At 58.4% G+C, this 20,838-nt stretch overlaps 1 protein-coding gene and 1 pseudogene across 3 annotated transcripts; both read left to right on the top strand.

The window, feature by feature from the left end:
• Positions 1-784: 784 nt before the first annotated feature.
• Positions 785-9,062, top strand: LOC119109186 (ras-related protein Rab-11A). Of its 3 annotated transcripts, none has more exons than XM_037232764.1 (8): positions 785-883; positions 2,335-2,432; positions 2,749-2,870; positions 3,111-3,184; positions 3,715-3,845; positions 5,985-6,128; positions 6,868-7,018; positions 8,649-8,780. In XM_037232764.1, the coding sequence occupies exons 2-7, from the start codon at positions 2,390-2,392 to the stop codon at positions 7,002-7,004; spliced, it is 651 nt and encodes a 216-aa protein (XP_037088659.1). In that variant the 5' UTR covers positions 785-883; positions 2,335-2,389; the 3' UTR covers positions 7,005-7,018; positions 8,649-8,780. The 3 variants fall into 3 exon arrangements, with proteins under 3 accessions (XP_037088659.1, XP_037088661.1, XP_037088660.1); XM_037232765.1 differs by having other exon boundaries at positions 800-821; XM_037232766.1 differs by lacking the exon at positions 6,868-7,018 and having other exon boundaries at positions 8,649-9,062.
• A 1,885-nt stretch (positions 9,063-10,947) lies between these two features.
• Positions 10,948-19,928, top strand: LOC119109187 (ras-related protein Rab-11A-like; annotated as a pseudogene).
• The last annotated feature ends 910 nt before the right edge of the window (positions 19,929-20,838 follow it).

The raw sequence follows: 20,838 nt of genomic DNA, 5'->3' as shown, positions 1-20,838 counted from the left end.
TGGAGTCTCGTGCACCCAAATGTGGGACACGCAACAGCAAGTGCGTCTTTTGCTGCAGAGCATCACGCTCCTTGGACGGCCAAAGGAACATGCCGGCAAATTATATTGGGTTTGCGGTGGGTTCGCTCGTTCTGCATCCGTCCCTGCCAATCCAACGCACGGGGCTCGGTGCTCAATGCGGCTTGATGAATTATGACCAGGTCGAATAAGACTACATTTTATTTTTGGTGCAGATCCTTAGTCATTTGCTGAGATAAGTTATCTATGGGTCTGGTGATGAATATTGCTATGTCATATTGGACACGTAACCCACTTCCCGGTTGGGAGGATTTCTGGAGCTACGACTGCTCGGTCATATAGCCCCCTCTCTGGTTGGGCGCAGCTGGGTGAAATACTCCCCCCCCCCCCCCCCACCTGGTTACGCTGTGCTAACCGCAAGGCCACGAAGAGTAACGTCTGTCTATCCCTTCATTGACCTAAAGGTGTGAAACAAAGACGGGTGACGTATTGCTTGTGAGGGTGGACCAATGATATCTCGTTGTGGGGTTTTAAATGAGGAAAAACCTTAAACATGATTTGCGACCCTACCTGAGTGCAACACTACCTTGTCTAACCTCCCATTTCCCTTGTTACGCCTATGTTATGCTCAATCAAGAACCCCTTCCCCTCAATACGTAGCGCTAATATGTGGACGACCCCATTCAGATTTTGGGGCTAATGACATCATATCTAGTACACTGAAATAAGCCTAATCTGCTCCACTCTGCGCATGCGCATGGGCGTCACCAGCACCACCATTTTTGCGACGGTGGATTGCGGGTGTGAGGATCTCGTTGTGAATTGTTGCAATATAATTGGACTTTCCGAAGTCGGAACAGGCCAGGTATATCCCGATCGGAAGCATGTTCTTTTTTCCCTTTGTTTATGCGCTCCATTTGTATACCGACATTGAGATGCTTGGCATGTGGCTTCTGGCGCTTTTGTCCCCGGCTACAACGCCACAAGTCTCCACTCTTTGTGCTGGTCATTAGGGGAGTATCGTCGCATCTGCTCGCGCTGCGTGAGATTTGGTGGTGCTCGACTTTAAAGTTATGTTCAGTGCACATTATATTTATATTAGGCATGAATTGCGTATGTCTTATAGTTCGGAAAAGGTTGATACATCATTCATGGATTATGCACTTAAAACCCATTTAATGACTGTTGAAAGAATAAATGCATGTTTTTTTATCCTGTGATATGATATTTATCCATGATAATAAAGTGCTCTGTGCTGCTGAAAGTGCCAAGTGCTCTGTGTGCATGGCCATTAAGCAACACAAATGTGTCCTGTATGAAAAGGGCTCTGGATTTATATTGCATTTATGTACATGTACAAGATTTAGGGTTAGATGCTCATAGTTGTATTTTGCATGCTATCATGTGTTTGGTCTAGCTAGTGATATGATAAGTATAATGCAACATTGTGATGTTTGTCAGATATATATATTGATTTGACAGGGTCCCGGAGTTTTTAGGCATTGTGTTCTGTATTCCTGTCAGGGCAAACTCTGGATTTGGTAGCCTTGCTATTAATGGAAAGCTATGCAAGGTCCTTATGACTGATACTAGAAGATCCCCTGCCCCTTGGACTGATATCTTGATCCACTGGGTGGTGTGCAGTTGAATGTGAGAGATTAGTTTGCTCTTGTGCTTCCTGGCATGTTTCATTGTAAGTTATTGTTAAATGCATGAATTGATATTTCCTGCAGATTACTTCACTAATGTTCTATTATTTCCAATGTCTGTTCTTTCTTCTTTCTGGTCAACAGATGCCTTACCATGCATTTTTGGGGAAGAAGCCTTTCACAATGTGTTTCATTAATTTCATATCTATTCATGTGCTTGCATTAATACAATGTTTGGGCACTCAGGTATAAATATTTGAATGTTTATTGATGCCTTTCTTCCAATATGGTGTTCACTGCTGCTACTCTGTCTTTGCTTGCTCAGCATCAGCCAACCAGAATTGAAGCTAGGTGGCATTTAACCAGCATCTGGGTGCAATGGGGTTTGATAAAGGCAGACAAGATCATGACCAGAATTCCAGGGCCTGGGGTCAAAGGGCAACATGTTGGCAGCCAGTGAAATCTAGGTGCTGAGGAGACAGAATTCTGGAAGCATGAATTTGTGTTTGCATCCTTGACACCTCAGTAGGGAATTTTGGAATGTTTGCCTCTCAGTAATGTTTAACCCAAATTGTCACTGACAATTATCCATGGGTTTTCTGACCTGGTGTATCAACATTTGCAGCAAATGGTGCTTATGAATAATGTGCTGAACTGATGTCCTCAGGCACCTAAGTGACATCAAATTTATTGGGTGTCTCAGTTTGCTGTGAAACCACAACATGAGTAACACAAGAGATGATGAGTATGATTATTTGTTCAAAGGTAAGATTAATACAGTCTCCAGTTGTTCATCATATCTTAGCCATAATTTAAAGAGGAGTTATCATATAAACTTCCTGTGTTGCATTTCTTAATAATTGATCAGAATGTTTTCTTAGATATTGTTGAAAGTCACTTGGAATGTCAGTGTGTTTGACCGAGTAAATCCTACATGCTGTAATTCATGTGATGTGTGAACAAACTGCATTGTGTTGCTGGAGATTTGTTGAGCACTGTGTTTAAATTAACCTTTTTTTGGCTGTCATCTTATATGTGCATTAACTTTGCATGCATGATGAGACTCTGATCTTGTTTACAGTTGTTTTAATTGGAGATTCAGGTGTGGGAAAGAGTAACCTGCTGTCCCGTTTCACAAGAAATGAGTTCAACCTGGAGTCCAAGTCTACCATTGGTGTGGAGTTTGCGACCAGAAGTATATCGGTATGCAGTGATGTATTTTGTTGGTTTAACTGGAGAGGCCACCTTGTGTATGATGTTCACTGAAGTTCAGCATGGATACCACAATTCCTTATCATGACTTGTGAAACAGTGGTCATTTTGTTTATGATGTTTTGGGCTCAGCTGGCTGATGGGATTTCTCCTGATGACCTGTTCGTACCAGACATGTGTGCTAACCAGACCGTGTGTTTCTCGTTGTATGACATTGTGCGTTCCTCACAGGTGGATGGGAAGACAATAAAGGCTCAAATCTGGGATACTGCTGGTCAGGAGCGGTATCGGGCCATCACATCTGCGTGAGCACCCTCCTTCTTACTTTGCAGTCCTCCCTTTGGCTGACACCATGGGGCTTTGTCACCGGCCTTGCGTGTTGGGTGTAGTTTTACAATCGTGATCTGGTGGTAGGTGGGAAGGTAAAGATGGGACACCTACCTCCGAAATACACCAACAGCAGATTTTTCCCTGACTGGGGTCCACTTTCATCCTAAGGGTTGAGGGTTGGAGTCCAAGTTGGGGGGGGGGGGGGGATTGCGGCACCCAAAAAAGGAAAATCCGTCCCCAGTTGCGTGTTCTTCGTGACACGGACATCCTGTTGGTGCTGATGCATGATGTCGGATCCGCTGGTGATCGCGCCGAGCGTGGCTGGCGACCGGCAGCTGGCCCGGAGTCGCGATCTGTAGCGCCGGTGCCGGTGACCGGGGGGCGCCGCCCTTCGGTGACCCGTCGGCGGGCCTGCCGCTGCCGAGACCTGGCCCGGTCCGCCGTTGGGGCCGCACGAGCCGCGAGCCGGAGCGCGTCTGACGGGCGGCCGCGCCGTGTCCCTCAGCTACTACCGAGGAGCGGTGGGCGCGCTGCTAGTGTACGACATTGCCAAGCACCTGACGTACGAGAACGTGGAGCGCTGGCTGCGGGAGCTGCGTGACCACGCTGACCAGAACATCGTCATCATGCTCGTGGGTGAGTGGCGGCGGTGGGGGCTGAGCGCACCAGGGCCGCGCCAGTCAGAACATCGTCACCGTGCTCGCGGTGAGTGGCGGCGGTGGGGGCTGAACGCGGTGCCGGGCCGGGCCAGGCGCCTCCCTGACGCCGTCGGCGGCATAGCTGTCACCCCTACATGGCCGCCCGAGGCGGAAAATCTCCCGGTAAAATGTGACCTAAGATTGATGTGGAGGAAAGCTATTTTTCCGAAGGTGTCTGATGCGGAAGCTGCACGATCGTGCGTTTGCGTTAAGCGATGCTTAGTTTCGAATTCGTGGCACAAATTGAACGAATTGGTTTGCGCTGTTTGTGTACTTTGTTTGGAACGATTTTGTGCACACTGAAACCTGAAGCGATTGGAACAGTGGTGTCCACGAGTCTCGTTATCGGCCCACTTCTTTGAGCACGCTGGCGCTATCGTGTCGGCTTCGGTGTGACCGCTAGAGTGAGCCTTGAACCGGCGGTGACCTGACGAGTCAGGGCTTGTTTACACTCTGGCACACAGCTCAGTCAAGAGTAACGCCCGGCAACAGTCGTCCCCGGGCTGGTTGCTTTACGATCGTGCATGAATCCACAGAACTAACTGTGGGCGTCGTGTTCCTCACCAGTATTCGCAATTCAAATTACTTGTTCGACGGCCTCTACCACTACATAATTTTTGTACGTTGATGGAATTAAGTGCGATGAATAGTAAAAAAGAATGGCGAACTGCGCGCCTTTCGGCGAACATTCAGCGGTGCGAGACTCGGCCAGCACATCCTTAATCTTGATTTCAGCATGTTATCCGCCCAAATTATTGCAGCCTGTTACGCGCCGGCTGCACGATCGGGGCGGTGTCTAGCGGGTGGGCGAGAGGAGCTCTTTTGTTCACGACGGCGGATGCGGCGGCGCTGACCGCCAGCGGCGCGCCCGCGGCCGGAGCTGCCGGCGACGGACCGAGCCCGCTGCTGCCGGAAGTGGCCGGCGGCCGACTGGGCGCCCCGCCGGCCCCGCAGGCGGCCTGTCGCGTGACGCGTGACGTGCGCCGCCGTATCGCCGTATCGCCGTATCGCGGCCGGGCCGCTATCGGGCCACGTCGGCCGGCCGTGTGACCCGCGCCGTCCAAGAGCACGTCAGCTGACGCGTCCGTCGGCGCGGTGCCGACGGTCGCGGCGCGGCACCGACGGTCGCGGCGCGGGGTCGGCTCGGGCTCGGCGCACGGCGCGCTGAAGCCCGCTGCTGTGACGGCAGCACGCCGGACGGCCGGCTCGCGGAATGCACTTTGACTGATAATGGAACTATGCAGCTAATGAAATTAATTCGACAAAGTGGTCGGCAACGTCGTTGAGTCGCCGTATTCAGCTTGTGTCGGCTGCCGGCCTTGACGCGTGCGATGGCGGAATTCGAAATTGGAACGACTCGGTTTCGAGAGAGATTTGGAAAGCATTTGGGTGCTTATAGTTTTACGATAAGCGGTCCAGCTTGTCATGTGTGTTTGATAGTTCCTCGACGAGTAAGTACCTATAAATCTTGGCAGTTGTCTCGCAGACATTTTCGTTGTTCTGCCGTGGCATTGGTCGTTGTTAAGTTGTGAACTGAGCCATGAATTATCACACATGACTTCAGTGGCCGTTTGTGGTTTCGTACAGCACTTAGTGAAAAAATAACAAAAACACGGCCGGGGTGGATTGCTCCACATGCTGTGGCTGTAGCGCGTCTCTATCGGGATTCCAACCTGCGTTCCTCAGGCGGCGAGCGGTGGTGGCGCTGCCGATGGCGTGTGACCCGCTGACCCGGCCCACCCCTCGTCTTTGACCTGGCCCGCTCCTCTCTGACCCGACCCGCTTCTTTCCTCTGACCCGGCCCGCTCCTCACCTCTGACCCGGCTCGCTCCTCACCTCTGATCCGGCCTACTCATCCCCTCTGACCCGACCCGCTTCCCCCTCCCCCCTCTGACCCGGCCCCGCTCCTCCCTTCTGACCCTGGCCCGGCCCCGCTCCTCCCCTCTGATCCGGCCTGCTCCTCCCTCTGATCCGGCCCGCTCCTCCCCTCTGACCCGGCTCGCTCCTCCCTTCTGACCGGCTCGCTTTCCTCCTCTGACCCGGCCCGCTCCTCCTCTGACCGGCCCGCTCTCGACAGGTAACAAGTCGGACCTGCGACACCTGCGCGCGGTGCCGACGGACGAGGCCAAGGCGTTCGCCGAGCGCAACACGCTCAGCTTCATCGAGACCTCGGCGCTGGACTCGACCAACGTGGAGACGGCCTTCCAGAACATTCTCACAGGTACAACGGCCCGCCCCAGCCTGGGCGTTTCGACGGACGCCGTGTCCCGGCATTTGGTGTGCTGTGTTTGTCGATAGCTTTTTGGTAGTTTTCTGTCCGTTTTTACTGGCGTAGATTTCCGGTGTTTTGGACGTGTGATCGGCATTTGCGGAGTAGATGTGTCGGATCTGGTGGCAGGGCTGTGGCGTTTTGCATAGTTTTGCCCGTGCAGGTGTGCTTCATTGAAAAAGTGAGCGCTTGCATCCCCTGTGGTGTAGGTCAGCATGCTGAAACGATTATCGAGGCATTTTGTAGTCGTTGCCAAGTGAAGCACACTGAGTCGCTATCGATCAAGTCACAACAGATGACCGACGCAGCTGGCCGCCTGCCGCGCGCTTTGGCGTCACTACCTGATGTGTCGGTAGCTGTAGGGGTGATATGGACGTGACTCGGCCTGCAGCGGTCTCCTCTGTCCGTGACGGCGCTGCCGGCCGCTGCGTGACGGGCGGCCGCCGGCTCTCGTCGCCGGGCCGCCGTCGGCCGGCGCCGGCGCGTCCCGGCACCACTAACAGCGCCCGGCCGGCGGCAGGCGGCGGCGGCGGCGCGTCTGTATAGCGGCCCGGCGCCGGCGGCCGGGCCGGCGGTGGCGGCGCCTCACCCCACCCCGTGCGCGCGAGCCTCTGTCTCCCTGTGTGTCTGTGTGGGTGTGTGCGTGGGCACTGCGTGATACCGACTAACGGGTGCGGCCTGGCACGCGCAGAGATATACCGGATCGTCTCGCAGAAACAGATCCGAGAGCCCAACGATGAGGACTCCCCCACTCACAACGTCAAGTCTATCCACGTGGAACCCACGGTCAACACGGAGAACGTGCGCAGACAGTGCTGCCAGAACTAACGGCGCGCCGACAGGTCCGGTGCTTCTCCCCTCTGACCCCGCACGGCAACCGTCGCCCATGCTGGATGAAGCCCCGCCCGGGGGCGGGGCGCGGCCTGTTTACCGGAGCGCCGGGCGTCTGCACGGGCCGCCGGCTGCGGCGTAGCGGCCGGACAGACAACCGAAATTAACAGCGGTCATCTACGAAACGGGCTGAAATGCGCAGAGCAGCTGTGTTTACCTCTTACGCTGCCAACGAGAGTGTGTCGACCGTTAACCCACGCCACGCGTTTTCATTCGTACCTTCCGTCGCGTTTTCAAAGAAAACTTGCAATGGAGTAGTATGCTTTTGGAGAGATTTGGTATTTCTTGTGCGACATTGGGACTGGCGATTCCCCGTACCGGCGTACAAGCCTACTAAATTTATTGTTGCTCATGTAAAATCCCGTGTCTAGCCGTGTGTTGCCACGGTTTGAGCGCCGCCTGCACCAGCCACATTCACATGGCAAAAGGGCTTCATCCAGCATGCAGGCACTCACGAGCCAAGCACCGCACACTCGTCTGTGTCCGCTTAACCGGCCGCGACCGGTCGGCGCGGTGGCCGCGGGGGCGCTGGAGACGTGTGCCGATACGCTCCTGTTTCCGGGTGGCGCTGCCGGCTTCTCACGTTGCGTGCCGAGTGCAGCGGGCCGCCTAGATCGGGTCATCTCTGGGTCATCGGGCGGCTCCTGCCGCCGTCATTGTGAACGCGGGCGTGTGGTTCCCGTACGCCTCCTCGCGATCTGTGGCGCCGTCCGTCGCAAGCCCGTCGGCCGGTCTCCTGGTCCGGACCCGGCCCTCCTCCCGGTCCAGGTCCGGACAGTCTTCCTGTTCAGATCCGGACGTCGTCCTCGTCCGAAGCCTGCTGCTCTTCCGGTCCAGATCCGCACGTCCCTGTCCAGATCCGACTCTCGTTCCGTCCAGATCCGACTATCCTCCCAGTCCAGATCCGGTCATCCTTTCCGTCCAGATCCGGCCAGCCCTCCCGGTCCGAGTCGGGCCCGGCTCCTGACCACCGGCTGGTGTGAGTCGCTGCTGCGGCTGGCTGGTCTCTTCGGCTTTCTGTCGGTCCCCCGCCTCGCTGGCCGCGCCCCCCCAGCCTGGTATAGCACAGTCTTCGCGAGAAGCACATTCACTCTGTAACACGCCACTGCTCTGTGGATCAGCGGCACTGGTGCCTGGCTCTGACTGTCTGTGGCGGTGACCGTCTCGCTGGCGCCGCGGGTAGCTGCTTTCGGTGTTGTCACGGCGTCTGAGTGTTCCCCGTCGCCCTGCACACTACGAGCACCGGCTTCTGTGGTCTTCCTCTCAGGCTCCGTCCGCACCCGGTCCTGCTTGCGTCTGTTGAAGAGCTGACCGCCCTGCGTAGATGCGGTCGTCACCATCCGTCCTGCATGTTCCTCTGCCGCCCTCCCGGGACAGATGCGTCCCGTCGGCGTGGGGCTAGCCGCCGCAGCAGCTGGTCAGGGGTCGGTCCGCCCAGCCCGCCAGCCCCGCCAGCCCGCCAGCCGCTCCCTGCACAGGGCCCTGCCCGTCGCCTCTGCCTCCCCTCCCTCCGGCTCCTTCCGGGCTGCCGCGGCGCCCTGACCCCCGCCGCTGGCCTCACCCGCCACGCCGTGTCCGCAGAGATCTACCGGATCATGTCGCAGAAGCAGATTCCCGACCACGGCGACGACACGGCCCGCCCCTCGTCGGCCGGGCCCATTGTGATCGAGCCCACCGACGACTCTGGGCCCGTCAAGAAGCAGTGCTGCTAGACCGGCGCCCGCTGCGTCCCGCCCCGCCCCCTCCACACGCGCCACGGACGGCGCCGCCGCCCCAACACACCCTCTTTTTACATGTATTTATTGGAGGCAATTGTGATATATTGCTGAGCGTTCGGCCTCACGCCGCAAAAGGGCTAAAATTCTCCCGCTACTCCACACTGGGGACACGTGAGCGCGCGCGCGCCGCCAGGCTGCGAACTCGTCACTCTTGTTATATGCCCATTCCGCCTCGAGGGGTTGCGTTTACTTGTGGTCGCATAACCAGTCTTTTGTATCCGCAAGCGTTAGTGTCTTATCTAAAACGGCTGCCTTGTTTAGCTGGTCACCGCGGCGTCCCGGCCGCCGGGCGGCCCATCTGCCAAAGTTGAGTTGGGGTACCTCAGTAGAGGCGCGCCTTGTGGGCGGGGCGCGGCCGGCCTCGCGGGCGGCAGGGGGCGCGCGCGCGCCGCCGGCGGCCGCCGGACGCGCCGGCCCGGCCGCTTGTTGTGCCTTTAGTTACGCGCGGCGCCGGCGGCCCGGCCAGGCCCCGGCCCCGGCCCCGGCGCCGCCACTACTACATCGCGTCTGTCCGCCGCGCGCGCCAGCAGTAGCTGTGACAAGTTTCCGTAAACCATGTTGAAACCTTATTGAAATAAAATAGTCATATCGAGTTTGGTTTTCGAAGCTGGCTGCTGCTGTGAGAATGGAGACCGAAGAATGAAGTCCGGGTTTGAGCTGTGGACATAATTGGAGGCTGTTAGTCCCGTATGAGCTGTGGGCATTATCAGAGGTCGTTCAGTATGGGGGTGAGCTGTGGGCGTTATCAGAGTCGTTCAGTCCGGTGTGAGTTGTCGGCATTATCAGAGGCCGTTCAGTCCGGTGTGAGTTGGCATTGTCAGAGGCCGTTCAGTCCGGGAGTGAGTTGTCGGCATTGTCAGAGGCCGTTTAGAATGGGGTGAGCTGTGGGCATTATCAGAGACCGTTCAGTCTGGGGTGAGCTGTGGGCAATGTCTGAGGCCGTTTAGAGCGGGCTGATTTGTGGGCATTATCAGGGGCCGTCCAGTCTGGGGGTGAGCTGTGGGCATTATCAGAGTCCTTCAGTACGGAGTGAGCTGTGGGCATCATCGGAGGCCGTTCAGTCCGGTGTGAGTTGTGGGCATTATCTGAGGCCGTTCAGTCCGGTGGTGAGCTGTGGGCATTATCAAAGGCCGTCCAGTCCGGTGTGAGTTGTGGGCATTGTTAGAGGCCGCTCGGTCCGGTGTGAGCTGTGGGGATTTTCAGAGGCCGTTCAGTCCGGGGTTGAGCTGTGGACATTATCAGAGGCCGTCCAGTCCGGGGTTGGACTGTGGACATTTTCAGAGGCCGTTCAGTCCGGGGTTGAGCTGTGGACATTATCAGAAGCCGCTCAGCTGGAGTGCTTCCATCAGTCGTTGAAGCGGCTATCGCGCCAGGGCCGGGCAGCTCGACAAATAGCACTCTGATCCCTCGGAGGGATGAATGGATTCAGTCTGATGTACCAGAATGGACTGAATGGACGCCCGGCGTGGCGAAACCCGTTTCTGAGAAGCGTCGTTGTCAAGGCGATTTTGGTCAGCGGTGTCGGCGCAGCTGATCGTCCATACCATCTGTCCGCGGCATTTTACCACAGCTTGATGGTTCTCAAGCATGTTCAACACTCTTATCTCAAGAATGTTCGCGCGGTCTACATATATGTGGTCCCAGAAGGCCACCGCGGCCCGCCTGACGCGCTCGCTCGGAGCGCCTCTGAGAGGCCTGAAGGACGCCCCGTGGTATCAGGAGGGCCGCTCGGATGCCGGGACAGCCGGCTGTTGGCGGGTCGCACCGCCAGCCGACACGGCGAGCACCGCGAGCGGGTCACGGCGAGAGACCGTGCCGGCGCCGGCCTGTTCGTTAGCCCCTGACCATCTGCGGCGGGCGGGGGCGGCCCGGTTTCCCTCTGTCGACACCGGGCCGCCAGCTGTCCCGCCAGCGGCGGCGGTGACGTCAGGCTGACGTCACGCCGGGCGCGGCGCGGCCGTTCACTGGTCGCCGGGCGCCGGCATGACGTCAGCTCCACGTCTCGGCCGTGGCGCCGGCCACCTGGAACTGGCAGCTGATAGCCGGCCGGCTGGGCCGGACGTCCGCGGCCGGCGCTCAGTCGTCGCGATAGAGCGCGAGCGGGGAGGTGGCGGCGGCTGTGGCGGCCCGGTGAAAGGTCGGTGCGCGCTGTAAGTGCCCGGTGGAGTTCACGCGGCGGCAGACCGGAGTTCGCGCGAGTTCCGGTTGGAGTTCGCGCGGTAGCTGACCGGAGTTCGCGCGGCGGCAGACCGGAGTTCGCGCGGCGGCGGACCGGAGCCCGGTGAGCGTGCGGTTCGTGAGAGCCGCCGGCGGCGGCAGCAGGCGCGATGCCGGCCGACGCGCCCGAGCCGGACCTGCAGGATACCTACGACTACATTTTTAAAGGTGCGTACCTACCGCCCGCTGTCCCAGCCGCGACCGACGACGGCACTCGCGGTCAGTCGGCGTCGCGCGGTCCGAAAAGCAGGGCATCTCGTGCGTGCAGGACACCGAACAGGACAAGCTGCAGGGCCTTAGCTCGAGGGCACGCGGCCCTCCCGTGCCCCAGCGCTGTAGCAGGAGGTGATGTTGTGGACAGCAACGCTATCACAACATCATATGAAAACGTCGTATGTATTGGGCTACCGCCTCCCAATCGGTTGTGTTACGACCAAGACTTCGCAATTATGGCGCAAAGAGAGCAATTCGTATAAAAACAAAGATGGAAATTAAATCAGGAACGTTGGACGCCTTAAGAAAAATGCTCCGAAAGGAAGGAGAAAACCGTAGGCCTGACCCCCGGTACGCAGCGTTGCTATCTCGCCATGCAGGTGCGTCACCGTAAAGTTCCTAGGGCGCTCGGATTCTTCGGTACCAGCTGGCGACAAGCTACGGCGCTTTTGAGTCGCGTTCGGTCGGCCCGCCCCGCGATGTGCGGGCTGGGCGATAAATGTGGCAGGATTGCATCATTGCGCGCACGCTTGGAAACACTTCTGTGTACATGTTACCGTCTTCCCGGATCCCGCCCTGTGGCCACGGTTGGGCGCATTCACCGACCTTGGCAGAGGGAGCGCGGACAGCACCAGTGACGCTGCGAGCGGTGAACCAGGCCGACCTGCGAGGCTCGCCTGGGCTCCCTGTGTGCCCGACCCCCCTGTAACCTTGACTCAGCCGCGCAGACCGCCCGGTCGAGTCAGGAGCAGCCGATAGGCCCGGGATAGCTTCCTGGGACGGGCGTTTACTGATCATGATCAGGTGTTGATAAATTTGGTACGGTTTCGATAATGGTTGGCGTGGGCATGATCCGATGGCAAGTGAACTGATTCGGTTGCGGCCTCGGAGTTTGTTGCTGGCGTACAGCAGTTTATGAAGAGCGCCGTAAGGCCTGGACCCGGGTCGCGGGCGAGGAGCGACAGGTTGAACGCCGCTCTGTTTGAAGGCCTGAAGGGCCTTGTTTATTAAAGCCCGTCGTAGCTGAAAAATCTGAAGTCCAGAAGAGCTAATTACGCTATTCTTGTTTCGGCCTACTAGGCTTGGTTCAACGCCCCCTTGACACTTAACTGCACTTGAAGTCACGACATGCTATGATTTATGCACCACTGAGCAGTGAGGTCCCTGCCCCACCTCGCCCGGCTTCCACGGAGACGCTGGCAGGGACTCCCCGGGCTTGGTCCGCCGCCGGATTAGGTGGCGTCCCGCGCGGCTGCGTCGGCGCGGTCCGTCTGCGAACGCTGCTGGCTGGCATCCGAAACTGTGGCTCCGCTGACCGGCTGACCTTCCGCCCCCAGTGGTGCTGGCTGGCGACTCCGGCTGTGGGCAAGAGCAACCTGTTCACGCGCTTCACGAGAAACACGTTCCAAATGCAGACCCTGCCGACCATCGGCCTTGACTTCGACGCCCAAGAACATGGTGGTGAGTATGCCTTCTCAAACGGGGGTGAAGTTTATTGGTGTTTGAGAAGAGCAGCTAGGATGCCTCCCAGCGACAAAGGGAGCGTTTCAGACTATGTGAGTTCCGTGCTTTAGTGTATGTCAGAGGATCTGAACTGCCGCCGCGTGAGGGAAACATACGTATCGACATCGTGTGTTGGCCCCACCGAGCAATCCTGCAGCGGCGATGTGGCGGCCCTCTGCGCTCTCCGCTCTTCCGCCGGGAGGATGTTGCGGTACCGCGGCGCTGCCCCGCCTGACGCGGCGGCGCTCCGCCCGCAGATCGACTCGAGGACGGTGCGAGCTCAGATCTGGGACACCGCCGGCCAGGAGCGCTCAAGGCCCTCGCCTCCACGTGAGTACCCTGGCAGGGCCGGGAGGCGTCCTCCTCCGGTCGCCGGCCGCTCCACAGGCCTGACGTGTCTGCGGAGCGGCGGCGGCCGGCTCACGGCGTGCGATTGGTCCCGGCGCGGCCGTAGCAGGAGGACGGCAACTGCGGCTGCGTTTCTGAACACATTCATTCCCTTGCGGTCCCCACTGCTTGCAACACGGCCGTGGCTCCCGCCAGAATTTGAAACAGCCGTCCTCCGCGCGTATTTTTTGGAGGAAGGTGAATGTTTGTGTTGTCTCATTCCAGAAACTAGCTGCTTTTCTTATAACCCCGGTTGATGTATCTTATCGACTCGCACTTCTCGCGTTGTGGGCATTTGTTTGCTGACGGCGGACTGATGGCAGCGTGACGCCCAAGATGGCGGCAGCCCCATGCCGCTAAGCGCTCGGTCACATGTATCGGATGACAAGTTTGGTCTTGTTGTGCTTGACATACTGCGAGCAAGGCAAATGCAAAGAAACAGACGGGGATTTCTTATCTGGAGCAGACGTTTTCGAGACCTGTTTACGCGGCAGGGCAAACCACATCCGCACCGGTGGCGAGCCGCCGGCCAATCCCCGGCGGTCGGCTGCCCGCCTGGGTGCGCTGTGGCTGCTCGCCTGGGTGCGATGTGGCTGCTCGCCTGTGCGCGCTGTGGCTGCTCGCCTGTGTGCGCTGTGGCTGCTCGCCTAGGTGCGCTGTGGCTGCTCGCCTAGGTGCGCTGTGGCTGCTCGCCTGCGTGCGCTGTGGCTGCTCGCCTGTGTGCGCTGTGGCTGCTCGCCTGTGTGCGCTGTGGCTGCTCGCCTGTATGCGCTGTGGCTGCTCGCCTGTGTGCGCTGTGGCTGATGGTCTGTAGTGATTTCCAGGATTGACCGTCGACAGGATCCCCGAGATGTCTGGACAGCTCGACACTCATTTCGATTTTTCGGCTGTACTTTCAACGCATTGTTTCCTAAGCCGTGACAGCAACTCGGCACGCAATGGTGTGAAAGGCTGAAATGGCCGTCAGCATAATCCAGCGGAACACGAAATATAACAATGCGACATTATATAGATATGATCGTAATAAAGCCTGTTTGTTCTTAGTCATGGACAAGAAGCCGCATAGTTGCAGATGACTTTCGAAAACAGTGTTTTGTAGGTTCACAAACCGAAGTTATCCCGCGGCACATTGTCCCTCAGTGTTGACCCCACGGCCCAGCCGTGGCCGTGCGCCGCCGACGGAGCCAGGCCCACCTGGTGACCTTGCGCCCGTTCCCGACGGCCCGGCCGCCCACCCGGCAGTGGCCAGATCGTTAGCTCCTGACCTCGGCGGGGTCACTAGGTCACCGAGGCTCGTCGGTCCGTGCTGGCGCGGCGGTGGAGACGGAGCTCGGACAGGCGACAGTCGGCCACTGTCGCCGTACCGCCAGGGGCTAACTCTTAAATGCCCATGTCGTCGAGCGACGAGTTTGGTAAAGTGTTCCAGTTTTTCGCGATGCGGATTTCCCAGTAATCTTTTCACCATGATACCAGGCCTGATCATCAAGGCTTTGTAGGGTGACTTGATTGATACACTTGTCTGATTTGCGGCTCTGCATAAAATGCTAGTTGTGGGCGCTGCATGACCGGCAGCAGCCGATGCGCCCTAAAGCCCCAAAACCATCACCGTCATCATCGGGTCATCGAGAAAGACAATGAAAGGGCGGATGAAATAGCCGCTGGATGGGTTAACCGTCCTCCACTGGTCGCCGGTGTTGCCTGTCTTGCCTGTCTCCTCAGACGCGTTGGACCGCGTGCACTCGTTCACCCGCTCCTGATGACCTGCTGGGGTGGATCTCCGGTCGTTCCGCTGCGCGCGCATCGGAGTGCATCCGCGCGTAGCCGGGTGTTCAAGTGGTGGCTTGGATGTGCGCCGGCTTTTGTGCTCTTTTCTACCTCAGCGGACGCGACTCTGACTGCGGTCCACGGTGCGTGATTACACCACGCACGCATGTCTGTACATACGTACGTGATGTAATCATGTAATGTAATCCATCAGTGGTTAACGCGTCTGCGTTAACCGCTGCGCGTCTGGGAAACCAGAGGTACGGGGTTCGATTCCCCGCGGTGCCCGCCCTTCCTGCCGGGGTGAGAGGCAGGCGACGCCATATAGCCTCAGCAGCTGAGTACGTCGTAAAGCCCCAATGACACACATAATCATGAACCGTGTTATACACGTATGGTATAGGTATACACACGTGTTCGTGCATACCTATGTGCGTGTACACGCGTGATACGTTGATTCCTGTGGTCAGTGCGACAAAGTATTGGGTCATTGAGATTCCGACTCAGGGAGATCTGGTTCTCCGGAATCGGAGATAGTGAACTAGACGTCGATGCCTGCATTATTGTGTATACGCTGCGTGTCATTTATCTTACGAATAAGGAGTCAATTCTACTACGTATGTGAGCCCCAATACGCTAAACCATCCCCTTTGAGCATGTGTTTGTTGGAATCAACTCATGGATGACTCCAGTGATCGCCATTGAGCCGATCCTCATCATGGTTTGCCCAAGCTTTCAAAAATCCCCCTTATTAACGGGAACCTTGACTGCCAAGCCGCCTCCGCCTGCAGTCGACGGGCCGCACGGGTCCGGTCGGGTCCGCCAGCCACGGGGCGGGCGTCCCCGGCCGCCGCCGCCGCCGCCGCCGCCGGCCTGCATCGGGCCGGCAACGGCGGATGCGGCGCTGAGGAAAAACAACGGTCCGCGGCCGGGGTGCTCCAGGGCCGCCGCGCCGCAGGCTCTGGGCCCGCGCCGCGACGCCTCCTGTGTGGTGGCCGGTATTGACCTGCCCCCACACCGACACACGCGCTGCCCCGGACTTTGTCAGATGGTGTCAATACTGGGCGGTATCGAGCCTTTGCTAACAGCGTTGGTGCTGACCGAACGCCATGTTTGTTTTCAGATACTACCGCGGCGCGCTGGGAGCGCTGCTGGTCTATGACGTCACAGAGCGCGAGACTTTCTACAGCCTGGAGAGGCTCTGGCTGCGCGAGCTGCGGCTGCACGCCGGCGAGGACATGACCGTGATTCTCGTGGGTGAGTCACGGTCGTAGGCGTCGCGGCATGGCACGCGTCTGGCAGAGGGGGAGTGCGAACCGTTGCCTCGGTGGATCATTAGCAGCGGTTCACTGCAGCACGCCGGTCGATGCTGGCTGGCAATGGCCAGTGGACCGATGGCTGCACGATTGGAATGTGTTCTTGCCGAGCGGGCGTGGCGTCCACTGACACGTCTCCTAAGCATTTAGGCATATGCCCCAATCTACTTTAGCCTCCGTCCTGAGGGCGAATCCAGAACGCCGCTTTTGGGAGGCAACCTTGACTTCGAGTCCCAAAGCGTGTCCTGATCTGAAAAAGCACCGGATTTCGCCTCCTTTCACCACAAGGATCGTCATATGGCAAACTTCGCCAAGCCAAAACTCCCCACACTGTTCTCAAACACCAGAAATGTGTTATTTTGGGGCTCAACTTGGACCATCTGGGGGGCACATGTTCCGGCTGGCCCTTCCGGGTCCGTCTCTCTTCCGTCCGAATCATTGCTCTTCGGCCGCATGTCCCCAGCTACGTCTCGTTTCAGGCCAGTCCTCTGTAGTTCACGAATCTCCATGCCTTAATGTGGCGGCCTGCACACGTAGATCACTGGGCGAGCTGGTCTTCCGCTGCTAAATCCGTCTCCGGCACTAGCGGCAACCCTTGCGACTCGTCCCATCGGCAGCCGGGGGACCTCGATGGGGACCGGGTGCCGGACGTCGGGGGCCCGTGTCCACTGTGAACGGGCGAGTCATGCCGACACAAACCACAACAGTGACGTCACACCGTCAGAACCGCCTGCGAGAAGCGCAGCGATCGATCTCCAGCAGCGGGGCGTGTGACGTCACCGATCGTGACACGGTCGGACCACGTCGGCTGGATGAGTCACGTGTGGCCCAGGCGACCAGACCACGCGCCGGGCTCCCCCGGCCCTGGACGGCGGCCGCGGCGCGTCTCAGGCGTGACGCGTCACGAGGCCGGCGGCCCGTGACGTGGCGCCCGGCAGCGGCCCCGCTGTTTACGTTCGGTGATCCTCCACGGGGCGGGGTGGCCAGTCACCGATCCAAGGACGCGCTCGGTGATGACGGTATGCAGCGCGCGATGGGTTCTGGGCTGTGTACAAACACAGCGCAGTTAGCCTGCAAGCGTGACTGTGAGCAGTGCGCTGTACCGGCGGCTCCGGCGTTCGACTGCCGCCGACGGGGACCGCACGTGGTTCATGGGTGAAGGATGCGCCCCAGTGGCACGGTTTGTAGGACTTTGTCCGGCCTCGCTTATTCGGAGTCCGAGTAAACGCCGTCAGAAGCCGCATTCGGTGCAAAACTGGTCCATGCAACACCGCCATCATGGCCTTAGCGTGACAAGAAACCGCAGTCCGTGGTCCACGGCCGGGGCGGATTACCTCTCGGACTGCCGAGAACAGAACTTACCTGAGCCTTTGGCGTCGCGCTGTCGGTCTGAGTCTTCCGCCGGCGCGGGCGCAGCTTTCAGATGCAGGATAGATACTCAGTGCTCGGAGGAAAATCGACATCTGGAATGCGGTAGGATATTACTGTGCATTTTGATTTTACACAGGCTGCATGTCCAAGAGGCGAATAGCTAAATGACACACCGATCTCAGGTCAAAAGACTGAGACGTACAATGCGATGACGTGGAACAGTCGACCAAAACGTGAGAAAAATTCCCCTTAAAATTCGACAAATTCCCGTCCTACTCCTTACAGTCATGTGAAACGTCATAATGTTCGTCAGTCATCACAACCCGGAATGAATCATTGCCGCTCAAAAAGCCGCACGACCTTGCCCACTTATGTCTGGGCCGGTGTTGACAATGGCTTTGAAATACGTCATCATGGCCTACCGCTGAGAGTAAAGCAGGACGAAGCCACGTCATCGAGGACGAAGCAGCGCCTTGTCCATTCCTCGCCAGACCCTCTCCACCTCCATCCGGACAGGTCACGGAGCTGACCTGCGCCGCCCACGAACCGGAACGGGGAGTTGGCTCCATGCTCCGCCCGACCCTAGGTTGGCGCAGTGCGCGCGACCTTGCGACCCACCGCGACAGCACCAGCGGCATAGGACGCCGAGAGTCCGCGTGCTTCTGCGGCAGCCCGCTTGTTCATCGCAGGTCCTGCTGCGACACAGCGCACCACCCGGGCGGCGCTGGCGGGCGTGCTAGGGTACCAGCCTCGCGCCGCGTGTTTTCGTTCCGCACAGTCTCGTGCTGAAACTGCTTGTCGCCGGCTGTCACCAGCTCGCGGACAATGAAAGAATTCACCAGCAAAGCTCATCGCGCTGAATAACTCTGTACCGTGCGGTGCGGGTTTTTGTTTTGTTTTTATCAGGTCGTTTTTCACTATGCGGTCACCAGTGTTTGGTTTTCCGTGTAATGCTGTATTTTACTTTATAAAATGTTACACGGAAAACTACCCTGTTATGTGACTGGCATCAAATGCTACGCCACTGGTTGGAATGATTCCTGACTAAATTGACTTGACGGTATCCCTCAATGTCGTGTCAGGTAACAAGGCCGACCTGCGCCACCTGAGGACCGTGAGCTGTGAGGAGGGGCGCGCCCTGGCCGAGCGGCACGGACTCAGCTTCGTCGAAACCTCCGCGCTCGACTCCACCAATGTGGACGCCGCCTTCGAGAACATCATCACAGGTTCGTCCTCGTCCACAGCCATCGTTTCACTGGCGGTCCCAGCTGCGATGTTCGTGGAATGCGGTATGGTAGGTGCGGTAGCGACCAAGCTATCAAACGAGCCTTCTGCGAAATAAAAAAATGCTAGAAGTTGAAATGCAAAACCTGAGCCAAATTTGCAACTTAGCCTTATCTAACATATTCTTGAAAAGCAAGAATTGACCCAAACCTGCAACTTAGCCTTATCTAGCATTTGCATGCCGTCTCGGTCGCGGCAGCTTTCCACATCCAGGCCTAGAACACCAAAACATGACGGGCTGTAATTGTGATCGGGGAAAATAGAGGAGTGCTTGTCGTAATACTGAAGTCCGTCTAAAGCTAAGGGCTTGCCAACCGCTGCGTCACTCGAGTACTGTGTCTTTTCTCTGAGCTGAAGCAGTATGGGCATCCTTGGATGGACGATAGGATCGCAAAATCTTTTCCGTGCCACGCTGCAGCGAAACGGTGGTCTTCCCCGGCACTGCACTTCCTCGGGCCCACGGGTCACGGGGCAGGGCCCTCCCAATGAGACCACACGGCGGACGGGTCGGTCGCTGATCCGATTCGCACCAGCATCGACTCGCTGTGTCTCCATCAGCAGGGCGCGCCCAAGCCGCCGCCAGCGACGCCGCCCTGACCGGGCTTCACCCCCCCCCCCCCCCCCCAGAAGCTGTGACCAGGTCGCTCTCCCCCCCCCCCCCCCCGCCCACTCTGACCCGGTCGCTCTTCCCCCCCCCCCGCCGCCCTGACCAGGCCGCTCTCCGCGACGCCGCCATCGCTCTAACCGGATCGCTCCCCCCCCCCCCCCCGCCGCCCTGACCGGGCCGCTCTCCGCTCCCGGCAGAGATCTACCGGCGGGTGAGTCGGCGACCCATCACGGACCTGCACACGGACTGCATGCTGTTGACCTCTGGCTCGCGGCCGGTCAGCGTGCCGCCGCGGCCGCCCTCGGGCCCGGAGCCGGACGAGGCCGTCCACATCCGCAAGTGCTGCCAGCTGTGAGAGCTGCCGGCGTGCTCCGGCAGCGGGACACAGTGGCCGAGCTGGCGGCTGCTGAGCGCGCGCGGAGGCGGGCCCGCCCGGCGGCGACGCGACCGTGTCGCGTCGCGGCCGGTCAGCGTGCCGCCGCGGCCGCCCTCGGGCCCGGAGCCGGACGAGGCCGTCCACATCCGCAAGTGCTGCCAGCTGTGAGCGCCGCCGGCGCCCGGCGGCGGGACACAGTGGCCGAGCTGGCGGCCGCCGAGCGCGCGCGGAGGCGGGCCCGCCCGGCGGCGACGCGACCGTGTCGCGTTCGTCGCCTCTGCCCGCTGGTGTGTGCGGGCCTGCCATACGTGATAACTCGAATGTGTGCGTGTGTGCATGCAGGGGCGCGCTGGACACTTGCAATGTTGATATTTTCCGTTTGTTGTGCCCGCCCGTGAGTAGACAGCACCACGTGTAATTCTTAGTCATACAGAGCTTTGCGTTCATGACACTCACGCCCGCTTTGCGATTTTGTAGAAACCCACGCGCGGTAGTTTAATACATAATTATCGCAACATTTCTGATATTCTCAGCACTGAAGTGTCATTTCATTTCAACGACCCTCAGCTCCCTGTCGATTTCCATCATATTCGCTTAACCAATGCCCCTCGCTCCAGACACGGCTCTGCCCCAAACTGATGCCATCGGGCCTTTTTAGCGAAAGCCGCCGCTAGGTCCGATACAACCGCTCGGAGTCATGTTATATTACGGCCCACTCGGACGTTGCGACGAGGTCAGTTCAACAAACGTCCGTCAACAAAATCTTCACGCATTTTGCGACACCTTCGCTCGCAGGGAGAACGTTCGCACATAGCGTAATCATACTCTCAATGGAATAATGAAACTTTGACCTTTGATCAAACTAAACAGTTCATTAAACCACTCACAGCACGTTGAGCCGTTTTCTTTTTGCTCAAAGAATGCACGTTTGTCACTGTCTCCTTTAAAGATTAAC

This window comes from Pollicipes pollicipes, unplaced genomic scaffold (assembly GCF_011947565.3).
Source record: "Pollicipes pollicipes isolate AB1234 unplaced genomic scaffold, Ppol_2.1 Scaffold_7231;HRSCAF=8579_pilon_pilon_pilon, whole genome shotgun sequence".
Taxonomy (NCBI): Eukaryota; Metazoa; Arthropoda; class Thecostraca; order Pollicipedomorpha; family Pollicipedidae; genus Pollicipes; species Pollicipes pollicipes.
The sequence above is the reverse complement of the archived record's forward strand: the minus strand, read 5'-3'. Positions and strand labels throughout refer to the sequence as shown.

What these genes read in the sequence shown, in the direction of transcription:
- LOC119109186 (XM_037232764.1), top strand. Translation starts at nt 2,390, where the DNA reads ATGAGTAACACAAGAGATGATGAGTATGATTATTTGTTCAAAG. An exon ending in TATCGGGCCATCACATCTGC is followed by an intron (nt 3,185 to 3,714) that starts GTGAGCACCCTC and finishes CGTGTCCCTCAG; the next exon opens with CTACTACCGAGGAGCGGTGG. An exon ending in CATCGTCATCATGCTCGTGG is followed by an intron (nt 3,846 to 5,984) that starts GTGAGTGGCGGC and finishes CGCTCTCGACAG; the next exon opens with GTAACAAGTCGGACCTGCGA.